The sequence below is a fragment of the Littorina saxatilis genome, linkage group LG3, assembly GCF_037325665.1.
Source record: "Littorina saxatilis isolate snail1 linkage group LG3, US_GU_Lsax_2.0, whole genome shotgun sequence".
In the NCBI taxonomy this organism is placed as follows: Eukaryota; Metazoa; Mollusca; class Gastropoda; order Littorinimorpha; family Littorinidae; genus Littorina; species Littorina saxatilis.
Window position 1 is genome coordinate 9,500,611 of NC_090247.1, and position 15,676 is coordinate 9,516,286.

At 40.1% G+C, this 15,676-nt stretch overlaps 3 protein-coding genes and 1 long non-coding RNA gene across 6 annotated transcripts in view; 2 read left to right on the forward strand and 2 right to left on the reverse strand.

The window, feature by feature from the left end:
* Positions 1–1,102: 1,102 nt before the first annotated feature.
* LOC138961561 (glutathione S-transferase 3, mitochondrial-like) lies at positions 1,103–12,254 on the reverse strand. The gene is made up of 5 exons (XM_070333225.1): positions 12,053–12,254; positions 4,006–4,070; positions 3,110–3,167; positions 2,641–2,713; positions 1,103–2,101 (listed from the first exon to the last, which is right to left on the reverse strand). The coding sequence occupies exons 1-5, from the start codon at positions 12,179–12,181 to the stop codon at positions 2,001–2,003; spliced, it is 426 nt and encodes a 141-aa protein (XP_070189326.1). The 5' UTR covers positions 12,182–12,254; the 3' UTR covers positions 1,103–2,000.
* LOC138961562 (uncharacterized) lies at positions 5,901–9,018 on the forward strand. Of its 2 annotated transcripts, none has more exons than XM_070333226.1 (3): positions 5,901–6,024; positions 6,917–7,080; positions 8,879–9,018. In XM_070333226.1, exons 1-3 carry the CDS (start codon positions 5,916–5,918, stop codon positions 8,933–8,935), a joined length of 330 nt encoding a protein of 109 aa, XP_070189327.1. In that variant the 5' UTR covers positions 5,901–5,915; the 3' UTR covers positions 8,936–9,018. The 2 variants fall into 2 exon arrangements, 1 of the variants encoding a protein (XP_070189327.1); XR_011454223.1 differs by lacking the exon at positions 5,901–6,024 and adding an exon at positions 6,670–6,684.
* LOC138961563 (uncharacterized) lies at positions 9,123–11,978 on the reverse strand. The gene is made up of 3 exons (XR_011454224.1): positions 11,622–11,978; positions 9,696–9,875; positions 9,123–9,261 (listed from the first exon to the last, which is right to left on the reverse strand). It is a non-coding gene; the product is annotated as an uncharacterized lncRNA (long non-coding RNA).
* Positions 12,255–12,467: 213 nt separating the features above from the next.
* The window catches only part of LOC138961564 (protein DOP1A-like), a 63,633-nt gene continuing 60,424 nt past the window's right edge, over positions 12,468–15,676 (forward strand). For both annotated transcript variants that reach the window (XM_070333228.1, XM_070333229.1), the window contains exons 1-5: positions 12,468–12,727; positions 13,227–13,399; positions 14,213–14,440; positions 14,810–14,934; positions 15,354–15,543. In XM_070333228.1, coding sequence (XP_070189329.1) covers positions 13,253–13,399; positions 14,213–14,440; positions 14,810–14,934; positions 15,354–15,543 — 690 coding nt within the window. In that variant the 5' untranslated portion in view covers positions 12,468–12,727; positions 13,227–13,252. The remainder of the gene's footprint in view (positions 12,728–13,226; positions 13,400–14,212; positions 14,441–14,809; positions 14,935–15,353; positions 15,544–15,676) is intronic.

The following is a 15,676-nucleotide window of genomic DNA, read 5'->3' on the forward strand; positions in this document are numbered from 1 at the left end:
ACACAGACACACACACAGACACACTCAGACACACACAGACACACTCAGACACACACACACACACACACACAGACACTCACACACACACACACACTGACTCCATGTTCAGTTAACTTTTTTCTCTTCAAGGTTATAAGGAATGTCTGTGGTACACAATGTATGAAACTACATACAGTTTACAAACTTTTTCATGTTAGCTCTGTCACCATTAAAAAGGCAACCACAACCTTTCACTACAATTCTGAAACTCTGAACCAAGGACAACTTTCAATAATATTACTTTGAAGATAGACATAGTTTCAACTGAACTTGGATTTTGCTACTTAGTAAGCTGCCATGAAAAGAAGCCTATACTCCTATTTGTCAGAAATGGATTCAGTTTGCAGATGTTTTTTGTCTGCAGTGCATATATAACAAAACCAATAACTATACGGAAACTGAATTTGAAAAACTGTTTCTGTATCGATGGAACATTGGATTTCCCTTCATTGAGCCATGTGACGTCAGAGGCCGACAAAAATTCATATGTCGGCGGTTAGCCGAGACTACAAAATAGTGCATGTTTGTGTGCGTTCAATCATAAAAACTAAAAGGAATTCTAACCAGAATCGATCGTATAATAACTAACTCAAACACAGGCTAAGCAACAAATGCAGTTCACAACACACAGAGAAAGTAGAGTTTACAGTGTTATGGCTATATACCGGATACAGTTTTACATGCAGTGAGGTAACACAAACAGCTCAGTTTTCTCAATTCTGAATAAATATGAAACGAACAGAAGAAGTCAGTCTGAAAATGTATGAAATGGAACAAAAGTCTTTTTAAATGTTACAATAATAAAATGAGGTATGTGATCTGATTATCTTATAAATTCAAACAACATACAGCAATAACAAAGCTTTTTTTTTAATGAAGTAAACCAAACTTGTGAAAGGTGTCGTTAAACAAGGCAGAAAACGGTAGATATCTTATGCTTACATGTACATTACATGTGTTTGTACAATTGTATAGGCATAGATAAAAATGTCCACCAAATACCTGTGTGACTTGAAATAAAGTGTAAACAAATTCAATATCTCACACGGCATTAAGTCTCAGGACTTGGAAACATGAATACACGCATGCAGGAAATTTTTTTTTAAAAATGGGTAGCGCCGTATACTGTATGGCAGCTCGCTTTCCCCAGGGAGAAAGCAGCCCGAATTTCTGTGAGGTTACCCTCATGGACTATATAAAATCTTATCCTTATCCTTTCTGTCAAAGTAGAAGAGACACCTGTTCCGCCACACACCATATTCGCAAAACCAATCATGCTGAAAATTGCATAATCAAAACTTTACTTATCAAAATACCCGCATGAGCTTAATTCTTCTGATGTTTGTGGAGATCAACACTTTGGCAATGCCCCAAAAATATAAAGCCCAAGAACAGTGTGTGAAACTGATGGACCACCCTAAGCCACAGGTGGTCAGTCATCTGAACAATTTAAATTCGTAAAATGTTTCCACTTTTCACAGGATGAAAACAAAGCTGTTAAAAACTTGTTCAGTTTTCAGACTGAGGCGTGCATACGCCCTTCAAAAATATTTTGCATCAGGGTAACATTTTAAAAATAAAATAACATTTTTTTAAATATGATCGGTGGGTCTGTATTGTTTTTATTATTATATTTTATAGTTTTCATCGCACCCACTTCATTTTCTGTTTGTATGGAGTGCAAAATCATTAATGTCCCATTATCTGAGAATCTTAACATTTTCTTTTTCAGAGAGGAGAAAAAAAGTTTTAGGGTTTGCAGAAATAACCACTGCAGGATGAATTGGGTTACCCTAGTCAAACAATGTATCTTTTTCTTGCTTTTTGGCTAAAGTGAAAACTAGGATGAACCTGTGATGATTTATGAATACCATGGTTGACGTGGCAACAACAAAGCCCTCAAGAAAACAAATTGAGCACAAGAACATGAGTGATATGCTTGATGGTGGGTGTGAAGGGGTTCAGATCCATCCCAGGAGATTGGCGGCAAACAGCACCGTGTTGACCAGGAGACCGAGATATCCGATGTAACCAAACACGCCACGGTTACGCTTGCTGGGATCTGTAGACACATAGACACAACAACATTTAAAAAGAGAGTTTTGAAGAAAAACAAATAGAGTTTCATTGCAGCCATCTAGTAGGCATAAATAAATACAGAGTAAATGAAAAAGAAAGCCCACCCCCCAAAAAAAATAAGGGAGAAAGAGTGTGTGAGGGGGGCCTTTCTTTTTCATTTACTCTGTATTTAAAGTTAAAGGACAGGTTATAAGATTTGGCCAAACAAAACACCCTCATCTTTTTGAATGGAATAAATTCCAAGTTCTCTCCCTCTCTCAAAGACACACTGACCTCACATTTTATAGGAATCTACTTTCATAAGTTTCAAGGAAAAGCACATAAACACACTTTTACCCACAGATTTTCACGTCTACAGTATCTTATTTTGATACCGTGTTCCTGAACATAGAAAAAGAGACACACACACACACACACGCCAACAGAGAAAATTACTTCCTGTGTAGTAATTAGTATCCAATTTCAATACTGTGTTCCTGAACATGGAAACACAGACACACACATGCCAACAGAGAAAATTACCTCCTGTGTAGTATCCAAAAGCGTAGACCACACGGCTGGACAGGTACACCACCCCAAAGAAGGCACTCAAGCGCTGCAAATACAAATCTTACAGGTCACCACAGGCACTGTTGGTAGCCAACCAAAAATCAACATTATTAGCAATATATATATATATATATATATAGAGAGAGAATACTACATGACTTGCTGTGTCGTACCAGATTTACACGAGTTGTTTTTTTAAATATTGAACTGCGAGCAAAAGTGACCAGAGGCTCGTGAGTCGCTTGATATTCATCCGCTGGGTCTTGACTGAAATACAAGCCATATAATATAAAAACCCACTCGTGTTGTAACCTCTGATATACCTCCATTTTAAGACTCCTTACTTTTCGACTTCAAGATCTGTTTTTCTGAGTTTTTTAATGTCTTAAACCGGGGTTCCACTGTATTACTAAATTATTACAAACAAACATTCTCTGCTTACCGGCAGATAGAGGCCAGCCAACAAGAGGAAGACCAGGAACATTGGCATGTTCTCAATGCTGCACATGAAATAAAGACAACATTGTAGTATATTACAATCACATGTACAGTCAAACCTGTCTTTAACGACCACTGGAGGGACTACCCCCAAAGAGGTCTTTATGGACAGGTGGTCATTTAAGAAAGGTGTATTATTAAATCCCTTAAAACTTACATTTGTTTGTTTGTTTGCTTAACGCCCAGCCGACCACAAAGGGCCATATCAGGGCGGTGCTGCTTTGACATTTAACGTGCGCCACACACAAGACAGAAGTCGCAGCACAGGCTTCATGTCTCACCCAGTCACATTATTCTGACACCGGACCAACCAGTCCTAGCACTAACCCCATAATGCCAGACGCCAGGCGGAGCAGCCACTAGATTGCCAATTTTAAAGTCTCAGGTATGACCCGGCCGGGGTTCGAACCCACGACCTCCCGATCACGGGGCGGACGCCTTACCACTAGGCCAACCGTGCCGGTCACATAACTTACATCCTCTAGATCATTGCTGATAGTGATACTGTGATAGAAAATGAGTTTACTGTCTGGAACTTTTATATTTGCCATTATTGCATTAAAGTTGTATTGTATAGTGCTGAGGATCAACACAATTACCCTACAAGAATCAAGATTCAGTGTCTCCATGTGTTGTGAGACCAGTTCAGAGAGATCGAGAGAGAGACCGAGAGAGAGGTAACAATTACTAATAAGACTTTTTTCTTCAGATGCAACTATATCACGATAAAGATCTACGTGCACACTGCATCAAGTCGATTTTCTCAGGCGTCATAACTATGCAGATGTACTGTAATAATAATAAAAATGTTTTTAACAAAATTACAGAAAAAACACTGACGTATTCTGATGGGCACGCTGCACACAATTGAAGTCATGGCTGGTTGGGCTATAGAGCGTCGGATACTGAAAGGGAAATCGAAACAAATTTATAACTGCCCTCAGGACGTCGCCTCCGCACTCCCAGATTCCGCACGCTCAGAACTAAGAACAGTTTTATTCCAAAGTCAATTGGCTTTTTAAATACCTAAGTTAATTAAAACTAGTATGTGTGCCGGTGAACATATGCACTGATTTCTGTGATGAATATTTTTTATGTGCACCCTTATGCTGAGTGTGATAACCCTCGAATGACTAGTCCTGTGATAAATATTGTTCAATGACATATCTAGTCCTGTGATAATGATAGTTTTTAGCGTTAAACTTTTAGCTAAAGCTGACGGCAATTAACCTATTTGGAATCATGTTACTATTCCTGTTAGTATATGCGTGCGCGAGTGTAGTATGCTTCGTATGGTATTTTTATCTGTTGTCTTATTATTTGTTTTGTCTTTTAATGTGCACCACACTGAAATTTCTCTGTATGAGATAATAAAGTATTCGTATTCATAACTTAATTTTAATAGAACTAGAAGTCATAATCAAGACTCATGCAATGTTTAGATACCTTCAACCCTGCACAGGGTTGCATAGCTTAAAACATGACAGGCATCTCGAGGCGCTCACACACACACACTCACAGTGACTCACATGCACACCACGGGTACCTATAGTTTTGGATGTATTCACTTCTGCTCGGTACAATTTCAAATTTAGCTTGGGCCTCACTGAGCACTAAAGCATGGAACTTAATTGTGGCCACTTTTCTTTCCTGGTGAGACAACTGGCCTTATTTGATAATATATCTTCATCAAGTGCATGGCTTTTCATTCTTTGAGTTTGACCTATATTGTATCTATTTTGTACTGTGACCAATTAACACAACTGTTGCAACTGCAAACATCCCTTCCCCCTGGTAAAACCATAGATGATGTCTTATTGAGCCTTACTTTACTTTCACTTGTGAATAAGGCAAGACAATCTGACAATATAAGAAATTAATAAAGCTTTATCTTATCTTTTGAGACACCTGGCATGCTTCTCTGCCAAACAGAGGTCAAAGTGCGCCAAACACATACTCTGAGATTTCATTTTCACCAATTTAAACATGTTGCAGTGCTCAACTTACACACCCACAAACACACAGCTAGACGAACGCACTCATAAACTTGCACACAAACAAGCAGTAGTATTATATATATTATATGACATATTATATTGACAGAGACACGCTCCACACACACACATGTAGTGTATACATACACACACACACACACACACACACACACACAAACACACACACATGTATACATATATACACACACACACACACACACACACACACTCAACAGACCCACACAAGTTTCTTAAATGAAAAGTCCAAGGTTTTTAAATATCCCCAAAAACTTGAAAGTCGAATGCCAAATGTTACAAACACCTCTGGAAAAATATTTTAAAAATTGAAAAAAAATTGTTGTTGTTGTAGTTGAAGATTTAGTGTTGCGAGGCTAACCAAGACAAGTCGCCTGGGGTCAAGTAGTGGTCACGTGGTTTTCGGGGCACTGCATTGTGTTGATTCTACCACTAGTACCAGCTTGATTTTCACACAGAAAAGTCACCACTGTATGCCCGAAAAGAATGCCTCGGTGGAGAGCAGCCGCAAACTGCAACAACTCGTCAATGTCCCCAGGCATTTCATAGCACACTTTCCCTCATAAAACTCTGAGTCTCTTGTGGAAATGGAAGAGCTGTGTGCAGCCCAAGCGTGCAGATTTCAAAGTGTCGGGCACTTTCTGGACACAGATTTCGCCATTTTTCTGCAGCACAAAAGTTGGCGTTTCATCCCTGAAACAAATGTTTTGACCCCTGGCAATGTCTTCCCTTCATAAAAGTCTGGAGAGGGCAGTATTACGACGAGCCATCGAAACTCCGAGGCGACATACGAACAGCGGATTATCTCACAAGAAGGAATGCGTTGAAGGTCAGAGTACATGCTTTTATTTTCATGCATACGTAAACATTGTTTTGCTGCGCAGCGAATACGAATTGGTGCAGAACAGTGTGTCTGGGTCCAGCTGATATTCGCTGGAGTACAGATGCGCCACAGGCTAGATCTACAGAGTTAGTTACAACTTACAGAACGGTCTGAGCTGAGCTAAGAGTAAGGCCTAAATAAAAAAAAAAGGTGTGGTTACGGTAACCCGACCTACCCTATTTTTGGGGGCCGACCCTATAACTTTTTATTACATCTGTCAAAAAATACACACAAAAAACAAGTAAACGAGTGCAGAAAACGCAATGAAAGCGAAAGCGCCCGAGTCGCACATTTATTTCCCTGTCAAGTAGGTTTAATTTGTACACATCAGAAAAAAAAGTAATAAAAAAAAAAAAAGTGATTGCCTACCTTCCTACCCTATTTTTTTTGGCTATGTTACCGTAACCACACCTATTATTTTTTTTGGCCTAAGAGTAAAAAGTAGTCAGGGTTGTGGACACGTAAGACAATGAGTGTGTCACGTTATCTATTCTATTCAGTCGCAAACTATCCCCCGATATCAATTCATGAAATTGGCAGCGTTTGCTGGAATCATGGTTTAATGCTATTTTTACCAGATCTAAACTTTTGGTGGATGTGCAACCGGTAAGGTAAACAGACACCTGCATGCTAGAGACAAGAAGATTACGAATTGTGCAGGGAATTAATCTTTCTGCATTGACTTAGAGACGCAAAACCAGTCTAATTGCTACAACATGGATACACATCCAGACGACTTCCAGAGGGTGTCTAAATGTTCAGTGTACTGTATAGATCAGAAGCATACTTTCGAATTGATTTATACTCACACTCATTTTCTCTCTTCTTTTACTTCCAGACCTTTCATCATCACTCACGGCCACTGGTCAGAACAGGTCACTAGACACTGACACCGTGACCATTCCAGATTTCCCGGTTCTCCGTGATCACAACGCAACTGTTGACCAGTCCTGTTCCTACCGTCCAGAATCACCACAGGAGAAAACCAACGTGCCATTCATCGTAAGATTTTTGTTTTGTTTTGAAAATTAGTGCCTTATTCTAGCTTTGCAAAAAAACGAGAAAGTGTCTTTGACAGATACCATCCAAATAATACATTCTGAAAACAAGTACAAGTTCATTTCTACTCATGTTAATCGTTTATGCTTTCTGTGCTGAGCGACATATGGATTGAATTTCTTTCGTAACTCACCTCCCGTCAACCTGCAAAACTATATCTGTCGAAGTAGTCTCAAATAAAGTTAGTATGCTTCCGAATAAAAAATATAAAAAAAGGGTATTTTCTGAAATTTTTAATTATAGACCAAAACAAAACATTCACGAGTATGTTGTTGACCTGATGGTCTTTATGGTAGACAGCAAGAGTTGCATGTTCAAGAAGTTTAAGCAGTACATTTGAAAGAGCAAGGTAATTTAAGGTGGTATAATTTTAATGGTAGGTTCCACTGTATAAAGGCGACATGGAGGGTATCTTTGACGGACTCATTCAACATTCATACCCATGCACATCACCTCAAACACATAAGCTTTGTTCTTGAGTCAAATTTATTGGCTTCATAAATATTGTGAATTTGTGTCCGTTTACAGATTGGCTAATGGCTTATCTATGAATTTTTTCGAAAATATCTTGCGATCTACGTACGCATAATGTAACACGTGAAGAAGAACATAAAAAGTTCGTCAAAAGGAATCTAATTTGCATTTCAACCCATTTGCCTTCCTTATTGTTAATTTTTTCTTCATGAAGACTAGGCTACTCGAAATAAACAAAATGTTTAACCATTTCAAGGCCTCTGAACACGTTTAAAAAAAATGCAGGTCTTTGCTCACTATATCAGATCTGCCAAGGCTCAGTTTACACAGGAAAAATCATCTGTCGACTTGAACACATACCAATAATCAACAGCCTCACTGCTTCTTGGAGCTGGATTTTGTGTGTGGAATGAATTACACATGTGGCGTTTTAGAATATAATTCATAGAAGATGTACATTCCTGCAGAAAGGCTTTAATTTAATACTTAGGTCTTCGTGATGTTCTCTTAAAATAACTAACATGTGTTCCCTTTACCGGGCCTCTGAACCAGTTTTGTGAATATGCAGGTTAAACTCGTGCTTTTTCTGTGTTATCAGTGTATTTCTCATCCAGGCATGGATGCGTCCTCTTAAATGGACAGCCCTTCCCGTGTAAACGATTGAGTTCAAAATCTCAAATCTTACCAGGCTTTTACATGGGATATGGCCATCCTTCCGTTTTGAAAAATACCATAACTGAACACTCTGTATGGGTACTCTCTTTGGGAATGTAGAATTTTATGAATTAATTTCTTTAACGCCACACGTGTAAAACATTCCCTAAAAAAATCCCGGCAGCTCCAAAAACCAGTCAGGATGTTTATTCCTGGTATATGTTCAAGTCAAGAGATTTTTTTCTGTAAAAGTCTTCGCAGATCTGTGTAGTGAGCAATCCTGTTTTGAAAAAGGACGTGCCTTTAAGCCTGTATAGACGGTTTGATTGTTGAGATACCTGGTGGCAATGACCGCACGGGTGGCAAGAGGTAGTAATGCACAGATGACAACAAACCGACCTGCATTTAAAAAAAAGTTAGGAGGCCTTGATAGGGGGAAACATTTTGTTAATTTTCAGAATCTTTATGAAGAAATAATGAACGAGAAGAAAGTCTGGCCTTGAAGTAAATGCAAATTAAACTATGTATACTTTTGAAAAACTTTTTCTGTTCTTATTCACATGTTAAAATGTGTGCAGAGATCGTTAGTTACTTCCAAACAACCATGTTTCAGGCAACAGGCAAACGGACAATACTGGACACAGGCTATGCTGACCGGCTCATGGGCTGACTACCTGATGCAGGAGTAGACCAACAGTGGAAAAAGTCTGGAACAAAATGTTGCAGAATGTGAACCATGTACCGGACCACGTGACAACCCAGTATCATCTTCAAACCATGCAGGAATCTGTTCAACACAGTCACACGATTTGTAAAAGTATATTTCAGCCTTCTGTAGCTCAGGGAGTTTGAACCCCACTCTTCATCCGTTTGGGAAAGTATTTCTGATTGTTTTGACTGCACAGGTTGGTAATGGTACTCTGATGCTTCTGCCGAGAAACCCCACTCGCTAGCGCACCAGCTGCCTGTTATGGGTAAGCGACGTGCCTGTATTTCCTGCAAAGCAAGACAGAATAAAACAGCAGCTTAGTTTGAGCTTTTAAGACATTCGTACCAGAGAAAACGTGTACGTGTTTGTTTGGAGAGGATGGATAGAATCATAAGACACGCTGTGTCTATGTGACGTAGAGCAGGTTTTCAAATTCATGCTGAAGCACTGTACGTGTGATCGCTATTTTTGGGGGCATATATCTTACCTTGATTTCAGATAGACTGGGAACCGAAATGAGGATGTTTACATGAATAAACTATGCTGATATGTATGTGTTTAGAAATAAAGAATAGTTTTAATGATATATGATGGTGTTTTTTTTTAACCCAATGTGATATTTTTGTATTTGAAAACAAATTGTACACTCTGTTGTCAATTTTACTTTCAGATAAATAAATCTATCATAATGGAAATCATCTGTTTGTGTTGTGTTACTTACCCATTTTGATCAATGTTGAGTCGTCCATATTCCTGTGTGTACGCATAGTATGCAGTTTGAAGGTAGTAGATGTCCGAGCAAACATAGGAGGATGTGCTGTTAGGCTGTCTATCTCCTCATCCAGGTTTTCCAGATTTATTATTTGAATTTCGTTCCCTCTTGGAGTTTCTGCACTGACACCTGATAAGCAAAATACACGTATCACTCTGTGATCATGGCAAAATGTATCATCTGTATGCCCCGTTCAAAAATTACTTTGAGATTCTAAGGTATACACAGAAATTGTACTGGATCACAAAAACAACACGAACAGTAGTACATGTAATGTATATATTCAGTTTAAAAATTCATGCAATGAGAGTCAATAACCCGATTTAACCCCAGGTAGATTCAGGGTCCCACTGACTGAATCTCATATGGTTGCTTTTCGGCACACACCACACATTTTTAATGGGACTGTGAGGTTTTGTTAATACAGTAAAATAATATAGTAGCAACGTACTGTCTGTTCGTGACGTTTGAGAATACCGATCTATGCACTAGCCCATTGTCTTTTTGTAGTGTGACTGTCCGACATTGCGTACTCCTAAAAATCAATGATCAAAAAGTTTGAACTGCTGTAATCGTGTTTCAGCATATGTCTGACAGTGCTTATTTGCTTCCAAAACGGCTTGCGATATCACTAGCCATCAGCGTTTCGCCACTGCTCAGAAAATCTTATGATTTCAGATCTAGTTTGAGATCGGAAATCACGTGTGCTCGTTTAAAAAACTAAATTCATTTATTACTTCCCTTTGACCGTTTCGCAAGAAAAATGTCAGGATCACTATTAGTATTAGCACATGAAAGCAGCCCACCGCCATTTCAAAAAAGTTTCACTGTTTAGTGGTGTCGATGTCATGTAGTGTTTTACTGTCGCAAATAAAAATACCAGGATAATTGCAGTTTTGTCCGCAAGAAACAGACTTTGCGCAATGTTAACTTGCTGTCTACATGTTTTGTTGTGTGACTGAAAAATTACTCAGAATTCCAAGAGAAAATAAGGATAGTCGCGTGTGAACATCACTGTGGAAACATTTATTCTAAACTGGGCAGTTCAAGGACGAAATCCTTGATTAAAGATAGGAAAATAAACAACACCAGATGCCTGAAATAATAGCATAAATCAATGATCTTTACATGCTTACAGATCTGTGGAAGCACATCAACTGATCTGTGAAAAACACACCTGACGTCGATCTACAGGGTGACACGAAAAAAACAGATCCCACCAAAAGTTTAATATTTTCTGAAATAATCAGCCGATTCTTTTATTTTTTCAGGTGAGCCAAGCTGAAATGATGTTCTAACAGCCCACCAAGTTTGAGCTTCAAGATGTCATGGACAACGGAGCATAAGACATTTATAGTCGAGGCCTATTTTCGCCGGCGAACAGATTTGCTCGGGCTGCGCACAACAGACTCTCTGACTGAATCAATATTCCTCGGTGTCCTTGCTGATTTAGGTCGACCAGAGTGGGATCCCCTGTTAGGGTTTTTACTATTGAGGTTATTGACAGTCCCATGGTCTCTGAACTTATCCCTCCATCCATAGATAACTGATTTAACAGGAAAGTCTCTACGTCCAAACTGTCTTTTGAATTCCAGTTGAGCAGCGTGGATAGAATTCGACCGAAAATAGGCCTCGACTATAAATGTCTTATGCTCCGTTGTCCATGACATCTTGAAGCTCAAACTTGGTGGGCTGTTAGAACATCATTTCAGCTTGGCTCACCTGAAAAAATAAAAGAATCGGCTGATTATTTCAGAAAATATTAAACTTTTGGTGGGATCTGTTTTTTTCGTGTCACCCTGTAGCATGCAAGAGGTAGCGACTACGGACTAGTAGATCTAGTGTGTCAACATCACAACAAAGAGAATCACATACCATTTCGTATTGCCGCTTATGCTGGCTCTGTTTCAAGCAGTTCCTTGTGGCCTCGCCAGCATTTTGACGACGAAGAGGCTCAAACGGGCACGCTAAAACCTCAGGCTGGCTGAAAACCGGTCCGTATTCCACTTGTCTTCCTCACTGCTTGAGCCGGCCATGTTTGTTGTTCAAGGCTCGTGACGTAGCACACGTATGTGCACAAGGTCATGAGCCAAGACTGCGCGCGCGATGGAACGATTCAGAACAACCAAAAAACGAGTCAAAGTATACTTTTTGGATTTCTGTGTTCATTTTTACACACGCATTTGTGGTTGATGAATTAAGAGGGTCAACATATCAAAAGTGACCCTAAACCTTGGACTTTTCCTTTAAGTAGCCATAGGTTTTAGTTGAATAAACACGAAAATTATACGACGTGAATTTCTTACCGGGACTTCGTACTTCTTCCTGGCTTTCATAACCTGCATGGCAAGCCAGTTGAGCAGAACCCAGGTTGAAACGGCAACAAAAATGACGTAGCCATAGTCGCCTTGGATTGAAAGTGAAATGGAGCCCATCTTTCTTCTGAAAACAAAAGTAGAAATAAAGCTGTGTCACTTCCCGCCCTCTTGCACAGCGCAAACAAGGTCATAAAGCTAAATATAGAACAAATATAAAATATCACTTGTGGAAAAGGATGTTATTTTACTACCAGTTTTAGATTATGTACTTTTTTCTTCGTTTTATAATGAGTTCTCCATATTTTTGTTCTAAACATATTGCCTTCAAAATGATGGTTTGTGCATTTTATGCGGTACTTTAATATTTTGAGTGCGGAGCTGCAATGTTCGTGGCCTTGGCTTTCAGAATCGAAGTCGTCAGTGTCGTGTGACTGTTCGTGATTTTGTTTGCGTGCCAAATTAGATCGAACAATGGTTCAGTCAGATATTTCCAATGAAAATTAGACAGACCCGTAGACGTACGGGTAGGCAGCTTGGTTGACTCTTCATAAACAGCGGTGGCAAAAGTGCAGAGTGAGGAAAAGCAGGATGAGGATGGCTTGAGCAAGTGCCGTCTGCTTCAAATGAGTGATACACTTTCTGCTCTGAGCTGATTAACACAAGGTAAACACGAAGCTGTTACACACCCGGAACTGCAGTGTACACGATCGCTAGGAGACTGTATCCGGGTTTATTTTGATGTCATTGCTGTGGCTGGGGACACTTGTTGCGTGTGATGTGATTCCGGGATTCCTCAATTTCCTGTTCTGCTGTGCTACTCAGCTGAGAAGCCTGGAAAGGGCAGAAAGATCGCACCCATACGTTCTCCCTGGTGTTAGAGTAAATTAATCAGTGTTTACTTTGACCATTAATAGCTTGAATGCTTATATTGATGTGTGTGCAAAGCTTCATCTAAAATGTGATATGATAGATTATTCCTGATCTGAAAGCTGATCTGAAAGGAAACAATGTTGCCCTAATTAAACTGGTCTCTGGGGCGAATGTTAATTAGCCTCACTCACATACACATGTTGCAAAACTGCATGTTGTAGAGGTTTGTATTAAATTACCTTACGAGATGAGAACACTGAGAGTATAATTGACCTGTCGCAATGTGTTTCAGAGGTGTGTCGCAATTAATTCAGCAAGATGAGCATGCTGACGGTGGAAGAGTGCGAGCTGCTGAGCGACTCAAAGTACCGCTCCTACATCAGTCAGGTGGAGAAGGCGCTCAAGGCGTTTGAGTACACCAGTGAGTGGGCCGACCTCATCTCTGCTCTGGGAAAACTCAACAAGGTGAGAGAGAGTCATGCAGTGACAACGCTAATATTTTTTCAAACTGGTACACAAACTTTTATGATGAAAACTATCCAGAAAAAAAAGGTAGGCTGGTCATTGGAACCAGTAAGAGTCCAACTCAGAGTACTGGTTTTGTTGTTTTACCAGCGAAAAAAACTGTAGTTCTAAAAATCAACCAGTAGGTTATACCGGCAGCCAATTATTTTCTGGTATTTTATAATTTCAAACACCGGTAATTACCGGTTAATGCCAATACTGGAGAGTGTGTGTGTGTGATTGACTGTGTGTGTAGAGAAATCCCTCAAGGCGTTTGAGTACACCAGTGAGCTCATTTCAACTCGGGGAAAACTCAACAAGGTGAGAGAGACTGAGTGTGTGTGTGGGACTGACTGTGTATGAGTGTGAAGAAAACCCTCAAGGCGTTTGAGTACACCAGTGAGTGGGCTGGCCTCATCTCTGCTCTGGGAAAACTCAACAAGGTGAGAGAGTGTGTGTGTGTGTAGCTGACTGTGTGTATGAGTGTGGAGATCAAATTCAAAGCTCTCAAGGTGAGTACACCAATGAGCGGGCCAACCTCATTGCATCTCCGCTCTGGGGAAAAATCAACACTATTCTTTTTTCTCTCACTCCATTTACTTTTTAATTGTGTGGCCTCACGTGATTTGAGAGTGTTTGGGGAACTCACGGTAAAAAATTCTAATTTAATGATTTCAATTGATTTAATTATTTGCAACAGCAAGCTGAGTATAAGCATTTATTTCATAATATGACAGCTATCAGGACTAAATCTGAAATGTCGTTTTGATGCAGGTACTGCTGAACCATTTGAAATACCCGGTCATCCCAAAGAAAGTGACTATCGGCAAGCGGCTGGCACAGTGCCTACACCCAGCTCTGCCCAGCGGTGTTCACCTCAAAGCGTTGGAGGCGTACGATATCATATTCAAGTGCATCGGCCATCAGCGATTGGCTCAGGACCTCTTTGTCTACAGCGCCGGTCTCTTTCCCGTCATCGCCCACGCTGCCATGAGTGTCAAGGTCAGTTATATGAAAAACACTCAGAAAGAGGGAACACGTTATAAAGATTAGATCCAGTCACCCAAGAAAATGGGACAGTATACAGATCATTTGTTTGTGCTCTAGTTGTTAGAGAATATCAGGGGAATGTATTCACAAATCTTGTAATACATGGGATTTTGTAATTTAGGGCTTCCAACCATGTGGCCAGAGATGTAGCGTGGATTGACTGTTTTCTTATTAAAAAAATAATGATAGGATTTGGTTAAAAACATTTTAATTTCTTGCTTGCCTTGTCAAACAAGTTTGGTTTGGAAGAACCAAGATGTATTTGCAAAGCTTTTATTTTATAGCGGCCAACCACATCAGTGCTGTTTTGTGTCCTTTCAGCCTGTGCTGCTGACGGTGTACGAGAGACACTTTGTGCCGCTGGGTCGTCAGATCAAACCGGGGCTCAACGGTCTCTTGCTCGGCCTGCTGCCGGGCCTGGAGGAGGGGGCGGAGTATTTTGAAAGGTAGGTGCTCTCAGGCTGCTGGGTGGTAACAATGAGTTTGCTGGTGTCAGCCTTAAAGTACACCTCATTTAGGATGATGATGACTCGTACCTTCTGGTATCCTACCTGTAACAAATATTGAAATTGACAACTGGCCATACAAACCAGCTGACATTTTGTGAAATGTTTTGAAATGCAGTTACCCTGTGTTGTGAAGGTGACACAATTACCAGACTCGAGAGTTGTAAAGAGATTTGAATTAGGAATTTGTTAATGCAATTACTGCTCATTGTTATACCTGTAAAAGGTCTATGTCACAATATTTCAAAAGAACTTTCGCTTTGGGAATGCTAGGAGGGTATATATATCATGCCTGGCTGACCAGTTTTGCATGCAGGGAGTCCGTTGGTTCTATCACATGCATTTCTTTTACTGTGCAGGGTTAACGTTCTGCTGGAAGACTTCTGCACGGCGGCAGATCCACCGTTCTTCTACACAGGGCTGTGGGAATGTGTGCTGAACTGCCCGAGCGTGCGACTGCCGGCGGTCACCTTCATGGTCAACCACTTTAACAAGCGCCGCTCCATGGAGGACCAGCTGCACATGATGGGTCTGGACATTGACCTCATGGTGAGGGTCATGATACTTTGGTACAGTGGAACCGCACTTTTATTGACGATCAACACTGATAACATAAATCAAGACGTCTCTTTTTTTTTTACCTCTCTTCCATAATGTGCTGGTTCAGTGTAGTACCACCGAC

Coding starts and splice junctions, on each gene's coding strand:
- LOC138961561 (XM_070333225.1), bottom strand. CDS start 12,181: ATGGGCTCCATTTCACTTTCAATCCAAGGCGACTATGGCTACGTCATT. Junction 4,071..12,052: donor GGAAGAAGTACGAAGTCCCG/GTAAGAAATTCA, acceptor TTTCCCTTTCAG/TATCCGACGCTCTATAGCCC. Junction 2,102..2,640: donor TTTTGGATACTACACAGGAG/GTAATTTTCTCT, acceptor ATGTGTCTACAG/ATCCCAGCAAGCGTAACCGT.
- LOC138961562 (XM_070333226.1), top strand. CDS start 5,916: ATGTCTTCCCTTCATAAAAGTCTGGAGAGGGCAGTATTACGACGAGCC. Junction 6,025..6,916: donor CAAGAAGGAATGCGTTGAAG/GTCAGAGTACAT, acceptor TTTTACTTCCAG/ACCTTTCATCATCACTCACG. Junction 7,081..8,878: donor AAACCAACGTGCCATTCATC/GTAAGATTTTTG, acceptor ACCATGTTTCAG/GCAACAGGCAAACGGACAAT.